At 42.4% G+C, this 14,327-nt stretch overlaps 2 protein-coding genes across 4 annotated transcripts in view; one reads left to right on the top strand and one right to left on the bottom strand.

Moving 5' to 3' along the window:
* atp13a2 (ATPase cation transporting 13A2) overlaps positions 1 to 9,702 on the bottom strand; it is a 131,346-nt gene extending 121,644 nt beyond the window's left edge. For all 3 annotated transcript variants that reach the window (XM_072586592.1, XM_072586594.1, XM_072586593.1), the window contains exon 1: positions 9,639 to 9,702. In XM_072586592.1, the coding sequence (XP_072442693.1) occupies positions 9,639 to 9,687 (49 nt within the window). In that variant the 5' untranslated portion in view covers positions 9,688 to 9,702. The remainder of the gene's footprint in view (positions 1 to 9,638) is intronic.
* The window catches only part of mfap2 (microfibril associated protein 2), a 44,789-nt gene that overhangs the window by 4,820 nt on the left and 25,642 nt on the right, over positions 1 to 14,327 (top strand). The window contains exons 2-4 of the mRNA XM_072586602.1: positions 3,457 to 3,546; positions 5,794 to 5,880; positions 8,301 to 8,336. Of these exons, the coding sequence (XP_072442703.1) occupies positions 3,504 to 3,546; positions 5,794 to 5,880; positions 8,301 to 8,336 (166 nt within the window). The 5' untranslated portion in view covers positions 3,457 to 3,503. The remainder of the gene's footprint in view (positions 1 to 3,456; positions 3,547 to 5,793; positions 5,881 to 8,300; positions 8,337 to 14,327) is intronic.

The following is a 14,327-nucleotide window of genomic DNA, read 5'->3' as shown; positions in this document are numbered from 1 at the left end:
CCACTATATCACCAAATGTGTCACACTTATAGTGACAAATGAGTTTTACCAATGCCTGAAAGACCGAATTATAGCCAGAGTTGTCCTTTTCAGGATAATGGGCGAGCAGTGTGTGAAGGTGAGATGTAACCTTTTTATTTACATATGAATAAGATGTGGCTCACCAGAAAACCACAAGTGGATAAGGTGGTCAAGAAGATTTATGGCATGCTTGCTCCATTGGTTGGAGACAAAGTGTGGCGCTGGAAAAGTGTGGCACTTATGAAAGGCTTATGCCTGAGATGTTGACTCTCCTGCTTCTTGGATGCTGCCTGACCTGCTGTGCTTTTCCAGTGCTACACTTTTCAACTCTGATCTCTAGCATCTGCAGTCCTTACTTTCTCCATTGGTTAGAGATTAGAATATAAAAATTGGTAAGTCGTGTTACAGCTGTATAGAATGTTAGTCAGGCCACATTTGGAAAATGGTAAACTGTTCTGGTTGCCACACTACCAGAAGGATGTGGAAGCTTTGGAAAGGGAACAGGAATAACTGACCAGGGTGTTGCCTGGCTTGGAGGGCATTAACTATGAGGGGTGATTGGACAAACATGGTTTGTTTTCACTTAAACATTGGAGGCTGAGGGGTGACCTGATAGAGGTTTACTAAATTATGAGAGGCATGGATAGTTGGAGTCTTTTTCCTAAGGTAAAAATGTCCCTTACTAGGGGATGTGGGTTTAGAATAAAAGGGGGGAATGTTGGAAGGAGATGTGAGAGACAAGTTTGTTGTACAGAAGGTGCCTAGAATACACTGCCAGAGGAGATGGTACAATCAAGCCACTTATACATTGTAAACCTACCAAATAAAAGTGGCCAGATTTCAAAAGTTATTTGACAGTGAATGGTTTTGGGAAGTGTCTGAGAGTGAGACACAGCATATGTACAAATGTTTTCTTTTTATCATTTCAAAGATTACTGAGCATTGCTGACACTGTCTAAGAGTTATTCAGCAAACTTTGATTAATGAAGTTATTTGTTTTATGCACAATATTGATTCAAATGGGCAGCACGGTGGCACAGTGGTCAGCACTGCTGCCTCACAGCGCCAGAGACCCGGGTTCAATTCCTGCCTCAGGCGACAGACTGTGGAGTTTGCACATTCTCCCCGTGTCTGCGTGAATTTCCTCCGGGTGCTCTGGTTTCCTCCCACAATCCAAAAATGTGCAGGTTAGGTCAATTGGCTATGCTAAATTGCCTGTAGTGTTAGGTGAAGGGGTAAATGTAGGGGAATGGGTCAAGGTGGGTTGCGCTTCGGCGGATCAGTGTGGACTTGTTGGGCCAAAGGGCCTGTTTCCACACTGTAAGTAATCTAATCAAAAAGATACAATAGCAATGTTTGGGAGGCATCTTGATATAGATGAATAGGCAGGAAACAGAAGGATACAGGCCGCATAGTGGCAAAAGGTTTTTAGTTTAGAATGACATTATATTTTGGTGTGAGATTGATGGGCTGAAGGGCCTGTTCCTGTGCTGTGCTGTTCTTTTTTCTTTGTTCCATTTGTTTTGCTGAGGTGATCCTAATTGAACTTAACTGATCTGCTCTATTCCTATGCCCTGTACTTCCAATATTTATTTCCTTTTCCCTTAAATGAAAAGATCACCTCCTCCATATTGCAAAGTATTCTTTGCGCCAATAACTGCATTAGAACTTACTTTTAAGTTTTCTTTTAGTGACCACTTTAAATTAGCATTTTGTCAATGATCACCAACCAGCAAAAATAGTGTTTTTATCATACAGAGCATGATAGGATAGCAATGATCCTGGTGAGCTAGGAATCCAGCGGTTTGGAGAAATGATCCAGGGACTTAAGTTCAAATCCCACCATGACAGCTGGAAGATTTACATTCATTTAATAAATCAGCTTTTACTTTGAATAAAAGCTAAATCATGGTAATGGTGTCCATGAAACAGCTGGATTATGGTGAAAACACCCTTTACTAAACACCCTTTACGGAAGGAAATATGCCACAGGTATCACATCAATGAGGTTGACGATTACTTGACCTCTGAATTGATTTAACAAGCCACTCGATTAAATCACATGTCTGCCAACAATTTATAATTGTAACAGGACTGCAGTAGCACAAGGGGTTGTCCATCCCCTACTCAAAACAGTGAATGCTGGTCTTGTCAATGATGCCAGCATCCTGCAAATGAATGAACACAAGGAAATATACAACTCTATATTAAATTTCCTTTTCATTATCCTTGCTGCAATCAATATTGTGCCAGTACAGTGTTGCTCCTGGTTACTAAAGCGTCTTACTCTTGCTGAATGTGTACAATGCACTTTCAGTAATCTTAATCTTCATGCTATTGAGTAGTACCAAAAATTTCATAGGCACTCTAATTGTGGCCTAGCTATTGAATTGTACAAACCTATCATTATTTTGTCATCCCCTACTCCATACACATAATTATAAAATTGCTAGAGGTCTTTCTTTGTGTATTTATCTACTCATTCTCAGACCTTTGAGGAAACATATATATAACAGCAACTATACTTTAAAAGTATTTAATTGACTGTAAAACACTTGCCAATATTCAGTGGTCATGAAATGTACTATCATAGTGCAAGTCATTCGTCATGTAGACTGTACGCTTGTGTGTATGTATCTGCGTTCATTGAGTGCATTTCGCTAAACACAGCAGTATGTACAAGTCCAATGTCTTGTTCAAAGCACACTGACTCCTAGATTCACATGAAACTTGCCACTGCCCGCTGCTGATGGTGAACACATGGATAATGAATGATGGTTTTGATGAAGAGTCACCAGACTTGAAACATTAACTCTGTTTTCTCCCCATAGATCCTGCCAGACCTGCTGAGTTTCGCCAGCAATTTCTGTTTTTATTTTACATGGATAATTACATTCGGTATCATAGGGTAGTTGATGTGAGTGGCTCCTGACTTCTTGCAACAGCCAACAGAGTGGCATAGATAGCAGTTTGCTCACAATGTAATACCCTTGTCCTCTTTGTTATTCAATTGAATCATTTATATTGCTGTGACCAAATTAGGCCTTCTGCTGTACATCCAAACCATGGCATTCAAAAATTAGAGGGGGAAAGAATAGATTGACTTTGTGTTTGGGAAGCAATTGCAGCTTTTGTCTGATGCTGTTTCAGAGGATAGCTATCAGGCATATTGGTATGCTCTGTGGGTGGTACACATGGGAATTGTGTTGCCAGACTGAGGGAGGAAGGAATGGAGGCACTTGAGCTTTCAATTGTCTCCTTTTGTTTGGTTCTGCTTGAGTGCACTTAATGGGGAGTTAGGCAGATTGTTCCCTGGTTTCAGTTTATTGTTGTAAACAGTGAGGAATCTCAATGGGAGCAGCTTGATCAAATCCATTCTGTGCAATTCTCAGTCATTTTCCTGCTAACATCTCCCTATCTGTTTGTCCATGACAGTGTGCGTGGAATTCTAACGACCCAACAAGCATATCTTGGTTGCAGACATGGCTGCAAGAGCCGCCTGCCTTGTACTTCTCTGCCTGCCTGGTGAGTACAAAAGCATGACGCAATGTTAAAAATACTTAGACTGAACAGCTGGAATTTCTCCTGAATGCATTTTTTATCTTGAATTCTCTCATTTTCTCCTCAATTTGCTCATCAAGTTGATTTTAGATTGGCACTTCAGGTAGGGGTGGCATAGTGGCTCAGTGGTTAGCACTACTGCCTCACAGTGCCAGGGTCCCGGGTTTGGTTCCAGCCTCGGGTGACTGTCTGTGTGGAGTTTGCCCATTCTCTCCCTCTCTACGTGGGTTTCCGCTGGGTGCTCTGGTTACCTCCCACAAGCCAAAGATGTGCAGGTTAGGTGAATTGGCCATGCTAAATTGCCCATATGTTCAGGGATATGTAGGTTAGGTGCATAATTCAGGGGTAAATGTAGAGTAATAGGGTAGGGGGAATAGGTCTGGGTGGGTTACTCTTCGGAGGATCGTTGTGGACTTTTTGGGCCAAACAGCCTGTTTCCACACTGTAGGGATTCTGTTATTTTTTTCTTCTATGATTCAGATGGCCCTAGGGACTTCCTGGATAGGTGACAAAAAATCAACTCTGTTCTGGTCCTGATCTGTCCTGTATCATCTGTGGATGGATCTGGAATCAGGATGAGAGACAGTCCAATTGGAATGACCTCATGGTTACATGGAAACTTGTAAGTGAGGCTAATTTTGGCAGGAGATCCAGAGAACTCCTGATTGGCTGTTGCATGGGACTATACCCCAAGAAGATGTTGACACACTCGGACTGCAGGAGGAAAACTGTTCTGAAAAATATGTTTTGTCAAAAGCGTGGGTATATTCCAGATCAAGGTGATGTTGCATTAAAGATATTTCCAATTATGTTTCAGCTTTAACAGTTTAGATTAGATTAGTTACAGTGTGGAAACAGGCCCTTCAGCACAACAAGTCCACACCGACCCTCTGAAGAGCAACCCACCCAGACCCATTCCCCTAATTTAGCATGGCCAATTCAGCTAACCTGCACATCTTTGGATTGTGGGAGGAAACCAGAGCAAACCCACACAGACACGGGGAGAATGTGCAAACTCCACACATTCCTGAGGTGGGAATTGCCTGAGGTGGGAATTGAACCCATGTCTCTGGTGCTGTGAGGCAGCAGTGCTAACCACTGTGCCACCATGCTCTGGAAGCAATCAGAATAATTTCTGATCTTTGATTTGGATTGCACACTATTATGGGAAAAGGTCCTTCCTGCCACAACAAGTCATGAGGACCTGTTGACAAAAGATGTTAGGCACAGAGTTGGATCTGTAATACTTGGTCCAGATTTTTAATTAGGAAGAAAATCAAGGGTTATAGGGAAAAGGCAGGAAAGTGGAGTTGAGGATCATCATGAATGGCAGAACAGACCTGATGGCCTACTTCTCCTCCTATGTCTCATGGTCTTAATCAGGGTAGGGGGTTTCTTTTGAGGAGTAGCCCACGTTGGTTGGAGTTGGAACATTCCTGACAAGGTGACAGGAGCAAATCACTGGGATCTTTCTGTGGAGTGATCTATCCTTCAGTAAGCCTAATGGTGTGACCCCTGGTACAATTGTGTCTTTGCCCCTGATGCAACCATCATAAAATTCAGCCTCATTGTTACTTGCTGTGCTGCCTCACCGGACTGCCTACAAGTGAAGGGTATACAAACATGGAGCCAATTCAGCATTCCAGGAAGCCTTTCCTGCAATGAGTAAATGTAGACCTGAAGATAAGAAGAGTGCAGCCACCATCAAGGTTGAAGAGGAGAGACAATGATGAAGAATAGTGGATCCCGGGGTGCGTATTTATAAAAAGCTGCAGGTGATGGAAGAAAGGGAAGGAAAACATTACGAAAGGAGTCCCACAGCTTTGAAATGTTGGGAAAAAGTTGGAATAAGATAAAGTAAGATTTCAACACATTGAGAATATGGGGTGAGAAAGATCATCTAGGAGCAACAGGAGAGTGAGGTTTAGAAGAAAACTGATTGTAAATGGTCTTGATAAAATAGAGGGATAAAGAAAAATTGTAGAGTAGTGGTAGATCTTGATTCTATACAATAGTGTGAATTGGTTAATAGAAATTTTGGGGCCCCTTCTAGATTTCTCCAAATTCCTATTTCCATTGACTTCAAGACAGAAGGTAAGTGGTTGAAGTAATGATCAGTTCTCGAAATTTATGCTTTAATTTAGCCTTGTCGAGAAGTTGAAGTAAATTGAATATGTTATTGCTGTCCCACCAACTGTTTTATCTTTGTAGTGATGCTTCACGGTCAGTTTGATGATCTGCCGGAACCTCCCATGTACCCTCTACAGCCACAGTATGGACAATATGACAGCCTTACAGGTAAGACCTGCTCGTTTTTATCACCAGATTCTAATTGCTGATGGAATGTGGATACTGTGTGGTTACGTATTCATTATTTTAGTGTTTTCATGAATGTTTCAATTCCGCTTCCAGAACAGCATCAGAGCACGAATAAGGAAATTTCCAGCCTTTATATCATACACTATCACTTAGTGATGTTGGCTACAGTACCTCCCACGTCTGTAGCTTCTCTAACTGTACATCTCACTGTAACCATAGAGGGTGAAGCATGGCATCAGATACAAGCCCAAGTCTGATTGGGTACAAATTTCAGCAGATTTCACCCAAGAGAGTCACCACTTGTCTAGGATTGATCAGTGAGAGAGATTTCCAAATACAGAGGAAACTCGATTGTCCGAACATCGATTATCCACATTTCGGATTATCTGAACACGATCACAAAGTCCTGACGCTCTGCTAAACTGTGTTATCTGGCATTCAGTTATCCGAATATTTGATTATCCAAACAAAATACTCCCTACCCATGTCGTTCAGATAGTTGAGGTTCCTCTGTACTGAGATGGATGGGATTTGTGTTTAACTCCACATACAATAAGTTTGAACATAAGGATGTGATTTTTCTGAGACACTTCACAGCACATCAGTAGAATACAAATGGCACAAGAAAATGTTTCAAATAGGAGAATTGGGTCATTGACATACTTCCTTGAGTTCCATAGATTTTTGAACTTTGCTACAATTTATTTTTTAAATTCCACTTCCAGTTGGTCAAATGAAAATCAGTGGTGCTGCAGTTCTGGGTTTACTGGTTTTATAGTCTGGAAAACTGAAACTGAGATTGATCCATTACAGTTAAAAAAAATACGAGGTTTCTGAGCCTGAAAAGTCCAGAATTTGAATAGCGACTTGCATTTGGGAAACTCATATTTCTCCTTCATTCTGCTCACAGATGCTGACTTAGCTTCAGCCAGAATTTGCCCCTTTCCACCCCCTTTCTGCAGTTGACAGAGTCTCAGGAGCAGGTATATCATGTCCTTCAGGCACACATTATCAGAGTGCAGAGGAGCAACATGACATGGGCTAACGGCTGCATTTAAGGATGCTGCAGTCACCCAGATGTTATTCTAGTCTTACACCCCATAGAAGACACAAGCTGCATCTCATGAGCTTGTTCCTGGTCAGTTTAATAACGTTCCCATATTTTATTTATGAGGTGCTACGTGTAGGAAGGCCAGAGGCTTGACATATGCTGTTGCCTTAAATCAACAGGTAGGTGAACCTCAGCTATGTATACTCTGTTGAGCCTTTGACACCACTGATCAATAGGATGACCGATCTAATGGCAGTCATCAAAACCAGAGAGACAGCTGCACCCATCAATAGGAGGTAATTGTCATAGAGGGCGTTGGCTATTTTGTCTCCCCTAATGTTCTCAGAGCTGTTGTCCATGCTTTGGAGGAGGTAGATTTACTGAGTGGTTCCAGGTTCGTTGGTATTGAATAGGGTGATGGTAGAACCTGCTGCAGATTTCCTTAAAGTGACACATGACTCCATCGGGAGCAGCACTGCAGAGAAACCCTCCCTGATGTTGCTGCACAGTTTGAGAGTCACACCTATCAGTCCCTGCTCTGAGCTTGAATCTGCATCCCTTTGTTTGGGCGTGGATTCTGAGACCTCCAACTCCAAAACTATTAGCAACTCTAAAAACTTTGGTCCCAGTCTTCACTGTAAAGGTTCAATGTTCGTGCCTAATCATCAGTCCTCGAGATCCCGTGAGCTCTGAAAGATCAGTACATTCTCTCCAACCCGATGTAATTGACCTGGGGTGGTCAATGTTTGAAATGTTGCCTTGAAGTAAAGAAGCAAATTGTACAAGAGGGTGAGCTGGAGAGAACTCAGGCAGATGTTCTAAGCAGGAACAACTCATAGCTGGCTTTCAATGCACCATTGCCAACCTCAGCATCAACAAATGGCCTTTTTATCATTATTATCAAGAAAGTTCACAACTAAGATGATTTCAGGTCCCTACCTTCTTCTCATCTTTGCCATTTACCTACCAAATGCCCTGCATGTCCTGCTTGTCCCATTGCTGTATTGGATCTGCAACAAGTAAGGTAACAAGCTAAATATAGTAAAGTATCATTTCTCTGGGATTAAGGAGTTTCAGCAGAGGTGAAAGGTGTAGAATTACACAAAAGGGTTCCTCATCTCCCACCATAGCATTTGCAGAGAGCCCGAGTGAAATTGTCCATTTCTGCTGATTCTCTGGCGTTTCTCGCAATGTTACGACAGAAGACCAACGACTCTCCCCATGGAAATCATGGGCTTTAGCTTGTTGGTTAAACTTAGTAAGAAGGCACATCATCATGCCTGTGTTTTTTTTAAAAAAAAGGATATTTATGACCTGACAATGATGACTTCTTTTCTCTTTTCTCCAGGTGGCGAAGAATATAGTCCAGATTTTGATTATACTGGTAAGGATTGGAATTATACTTGACTTACATCAAATAGCTTCTCCTGGTACAAGACAATGGACTTGGAATACTGTGCATGTACACTACTCCACGCCAGTGTTCTACACTCAAGAGTTCAGTTCAACAGTCAGGGACAGCCTCAATGTCAGAGATAAACTCCATAACTGCAGTTTATATAATTAGCAATTTGTTTTTAAACACTCTTCTCGGCTGAACCTTGTTTTTTATTCTTTATTCTTTCATGGGATATGAGCATCACTAACATGGTGCTTATTGCCTACTCTCTATTGCCGTTAAACTGAGGCTAGTTCAGGGGGCAATTAAGGATCAACCACATTTCTCAGAGAATGGAGTCACTAGGCCTGACTAGGTAAGAACAGCTAATTTTCTTTTAAGAAAAGTTAGTAAAACAAATGGGTTTGTAAACAATAAACACTGCTGGTTGACATGGTCATCATTACTAAGACCAGATTTAGTCATGAATTGAATTGAAATTCCACCAGCTATTACATGGGATTCAAACCCATATCTCTAGACCATTAGTCTGTGCCTCCTCATTGCTAATCTAGTAGCATTCCCACTCTGCCGCCATCTTCCTGATTGCCTTAATGAAAAATGTACTTTTCTCCTTGAGTCTTTATCTCTCTGCTTCTGAACTGTGGAAGAGCATACCTGGTGCAGCTGCAACACAAGATCACATTCATGCCTAACAGCAAAAGTTTCATTCTACAGAAGTGAGCAGTCTCACAACCAATGGATCAGAAAGAAGCTCTGCAGTTCTGACTCAAATAGTCATGAAGGGTGGTGAACAATTAAAACACTAACTGCAGGAGGAAGCTTCATGACTATTCCCTTCCTCAATGACTTGGGAGCCCAGCCTCAGAGTGCAAAAGTGAAGCATTTGCAAACGTCTTCAGGCAGAGGAGCTAAATGTATGACCCGCTGCAGGTTCCTCCTGATGCTGTTGTCATCACAGAAGCAAGATTTCATCAATTCGATGTACTCCATGTGAATATCAGGAAATGGCTGAGCGTATTGGACACTGTAAAGGCCATGGGCCCTGACAACATCCTGGCTGAAATGCTGGAGACTTGTGCTACAGAACCGGCCGTGCCTTAGCCAAGCTGTTCCAACATAACTGCAGCATCAACCCCAACAATGTGGAAATTTGCCCAGGTATGTCCTTTCTATAAAATGCAAGAGAAATTGAATCTGGTCAATTACCACATACCCCATCAATACTTTCAAACATCTGCCAAGTTGATAAAAAGCATCAGTTCAATGTTATCACACAACATTTACTTGGAAGAAATTGTCCACCGCTGCTATGTTGGGGTTCTGCCAGGACCATTCAGACTTCATTAGAATCTTTGATCTAAAAAAGGCAGAAAAAAAGCTGAATTCAAAAGAAAGGTGAGATGAGACTGATTGCTGTTGCCATCAAAGCAACATTTCACCAAGTATGATGCTAATACGCCTTAGCAAAACTAAAGTCAATGGGAATTGGTGGAAAATTCTATACATAAAAGAAGTTTGGCGGTGGTTGTTGGAGGTCAATTATCTCAGGCTAGGGCATTGCTGCAGGAGTTCTTTAGGGTAGTGTTGCAAGGTCAAAGAAATACTCATAAAATTTCAGCACTTGAAGTCCAATTGCAATAGTGAAGTGGTGTCTTTATTATGGATGGGGGGAGCAAATTCTGGGAAATCTGAATGCTTCTGCACCAATGTTAAAAGGAGCAGAGTTTTCACGAAGAGTTACAACTCAATAATATTAGGCAGGCAAAGGCTACAGCACAATGGCCTCTGATGGACTGGTAATTATATTATAGTACAGTAATTATAATACAGAGACCTGGTACTGTCTTTTTGGAGACAGTAAGCAATGTGTGTGTATTCTGCATAAAAGGTTTACAGAGATGCATTGATGTGAATCGGGACCATCAGAGAGTGTGACAGTAGTCTTCCCCATTTCTTAACTTTGTTATCATTTGCATTGTTTATGAGTTCCCCATTTCTGAATCAGGTCATCCTATGTAATTGTTGTGTATGCTTTGCCCCCCTAGCTGCTGACTGGCATTCCGAAATAAGTCCAAATTTTGCACTTTTGGTATCATGGGCCCAACCTGCTGCTTGTCAATGACCTTTCTTCCAACATAAGATTGTGAATGGTTTGTTGATTACAAAGGGATCTATTCCATTTGCAAGTCTTCTGTGCCCTCTTTCAGCAAGTCAACACTTGGGCTTGGGTTGCTATATGGCACGTAACATTTGTGGCGTACAAAGTGCCTATTATCATTGACATCCTGGGGTGGAATCACCCATTTGCCAGAAACGTAACTGGATCATCCTCTGTGGCTGCAATAACAAGTCAGAAGCTAGGAATTTTGCAGTGAGTAAACTTCCTGAATCCCAAAAGCCTGTCCACTGCCTACAAGGTACATGTTAGAGCTAATAGAATACATACCACTTGCTTGAGTGCAGTTCCAAAAACACTCCACACCAACATTCAGGATAAAGTGATGGCATCCCAACCACAATCTTTAAATATTCACACCCTGTATCATCAGTTTGTACTATCTACCACATGCACTGCAGCAATTTGTCAAGCCTCCTTCAACAGCACCTTCCTACAGGAAATCTAATTGCTGTTCCTTCACTGTCACTGGGTCAAAATCCTGACACTCCCTCTCTGAAATATTGAAGATGTGCCAACACCATATGAACTGCAGCATTTCAAGAACTGGCTCACTGTCATGTGCTGAAGGGCAGTTAGGGCTGGGGATGAGAAACGCTCGCCTTGCCATTCATGCTGACATGCTGTGAATGAAGTTTTGTTAAAAAATCTTTTTAAGAGGCTGGGCTGAAATTCAGACACACTCCTTGTGAGATGTGGGATTTACTGGAACAAGCTTGTCTCTCTATGCTCTCGTGAAAATGGTACATTCCTTTCCTTGCTCACTGCACATCAGATAACACAGGCAAAGAAATTATGTCGAATTTTCACAAACAAGGCCCAATTTTCATACCCGTTTACACACCAACAAATTGTAAGAGCTGAATTTCAGCCGGCAATGATTAAGGAACTTCTCAAAGTTTTTTTCCCCCACATATTGACTGGAAATCTGAAGGGGGGGGAGAAGAGGCACACGAGCAGGGAAGTGGAACTGGGATAAGTGGGGAATGTAGCATTGGCTCTTGAGCTAAGAAAGGCCACAAGACAGGATATTTCTGTCAGAGGCAAGATGGCAAGACCTCTCAAGGTGCTGGGGGCCTTGTGAAGGGAGGCTGGAGCAGTTTGGCTGGGAGATTGTGGCAGGGGCTGGGGGGGAGGGGGGGAGTGGGGGGAGTGGGGGAGGCGGTGAAGGAGAATAAAGGATTGAACTGAAAGAATGCGAGGAACATTCGCAGCGAGCTGGGTATGTGCCAGTAGATATTAGTGTGGTGCAATTGGGTCCAGCTGTTTCTCGGTCTGCATTTCTTCTTTGTTAATAGTTGTGGCATGGTCCGAGCTGCATCTGGACAGCATCGCAGTTGTTTACACTATTGTCAAGCATTGCCCAGGGGAATCCTGTGTAAATGAGCATGGAGCCTGTACACAGCCATCAGTGTCAAGGAAAAACAGTATTGGCAACAACGTACACAGTGAAACTCTCACCTACCCGTTGCGTGTCACTGAAATAAGTTCCGCATGGGCCCAAAAGTTGGGTTTTCCTCCCCACACCCCTTCTTTCCTGATGGAACAAATTAAATATGCAGTTTATAGCATCTTTCACAATCTGGGGATCTATCAATTACGTATTTTTTGAAGTACAGTCACTTGTGTAATCTGGGTATTGTCACACTGGTTACAAATTCCCTCAGTGTCTCCGCAGTGCAGTCAAAAATTATAGAAATAAAAATAGATGAGCTGAGCCTAGATCCTAATCCCAGAGCTAAAATGAGTCCCACAGCAAGAGCAACAAGTCCCATCTTCACAGTGAGGCTACCGTCCATCAAATTGTTTTGCAATGCCACTGTGCTAGATGGAAAAAAAAATTTCAACTTAAAACAGGGCATCCTTGATGTGCTATGGACTATCAGCAGTAGCTGAATTGAACTCAACCATAATTTGTAACTTCAAGGCTCAGTATATCCCTCATGCCACCATTACCATCAAATCAAAGGATCAACCCTGATTCAATGAAGAGTGCAGCAGGGCATGCCAGGACCAGTACCAGGCATGCCCAAGAATAAGGTGCTAACTTGGTGACACTACAACACAGGACTACACTCATGCACACAGTGGAAACAGCATCCAGTAGGTGGCTAAGCAATCTCACAATCAACAGTTTAGATCTATGCTCTCTACATCCACTTGTGAATGATAGTGGATAATTAAAAAATGGATTGGAGGTGGAGGTTCCATAAGTATCGCCATCCTTAATGATGGGGAGTCTGCCACATCAAAAAATTAGGTTGAAGCATTCGCAGCAATCTTCAGCCAGAAGTGCCAAGTGTATGAGCCATCTCAACCTCCTCCAGAGGTCTCAAGCATTATAGATGCCAGTCTTCAGCCAATTCGATTCACTCCACATGTTATGAAGAAACAGCTGGAGACACTGGATATTACAAAGACTATTAGCTCTGACAATATTCCGGCAATAGTGATGAAGATTGTGATCCAGAACTAGCCATGCTCCAAGCTAGGTTGTTCCTGCAGAGCTACAACACGGACGTTTACTTGAAAATACGGAAGATTGCCCACATATGTCCTGTGTGTAAAAAGCAGGACAAATCCAACCCAGCCAATGACCGTCCGTCCTGCCAGTCTCTTTTCGATCTTCAACAAAGTGACGGAAGGTATCATTAATAATGCTATCAAGCAGCGTTGATATAGGAATAACCTATTACTGACACGCAGTTGGGATCAACCTGGGCCATTCAGGTTCTGACCTCAGTATAAACATGAACAAAAGAGCTGAATTCCAGAGGTGAGGTGATAGTTAGTGTTCTTGACGTCGAAGCCAAATTTGACTGAGTATGGCATCAAGGAGCTGGAGTAAAATTGAAGTCAGTTAAAATTGGGGCAGAATGCTCTCTACTGGTCGAAGTCATGGCGAATACAGAGAAAGTCTTTGCGGTTGTTGGAGGTTAGTCATCTCAATCTCCATGATATCTCTGAAGACATTCCTCAGGATAGTGTCGTAAGCCCTACCATCTCCAGCTACTTGAACGATGACCTTCCCTTCATCAAAAGTTCAAAAGTGCAAAAGTGCAGATGCTTGCTGTGGATTGCACAATGTTCATCACAATTCACAACCCTTCAGAAGTATCCGCATGCAGCAATACCTGGGCAACATTCAGGCTTGGGCTGAAAAATGGCAAGTGACATTCATGTCATATGAGTTCCAGGCAATGACTGTCTCCAACAATAGAGAATCTAAGCATCAGCCCTTAACATTCAATGGTGTTACCATCGCTGAATCCCACATTATCAATACCACAGGAGTTTTGCCATTGACCATAAACTGAAATGGGCCAGACATAGAAATACTGTAGCCAAAAGAGCAGGTCAGAGGCTAGGAATTCTGCAGTGAGTAACTCACCTCCTGACTCCTCCCTGCCTCTCCACCATCTACAGGGCACAAAACATGAGTGTGATCGAATATTCCCCACTTGTCTAACTGAGTGCAGCTCTTTCAACACAAAACAGGTTTGACACCATTCAGGACAAAGCAGCCTGTTTGATTTGGAACCCATCTATTACCTTCAACATTCATTCTTTTTACCATCAATACACAGTGTGTACCATCTACAAGATGCACTGCAGTAACTCACCAAAACTCCTCAGAGAGAAACATCGAAATCTGTGACCTCAACCTAAAAGTTCAAGGGCAGCATATATAGGAACGCTATCACCTACAAGTTGCCTTCAATGTCACACATCATCTTGCTGTTGAACAGTATTGTTATTTGTTCACTGTCCATGAGTCAAAATGATGGATCTCTCTT

Source organism: Chiloscyllium punctatum, chromosome 16 (assembly GCF_047496795.1).
Source record: "Chiloscyllium punctatum isolate Juve2018m chromosome 16, sChiPun1.3, whole genome shotgun sequence".
Lineage (NCBI taxonomy): Eukaryota > Metazoa > Chordata > Chondrichthyes > Orectolobiformes > Hemiscylliidae > Chiloscyllium > Chiloscyllium punctatum.
The sequence above is the reverse complement of the archived record's forward strand: the minus strand, read 5'-3'. Positions and strand labels throughout refer to the sequence as shown.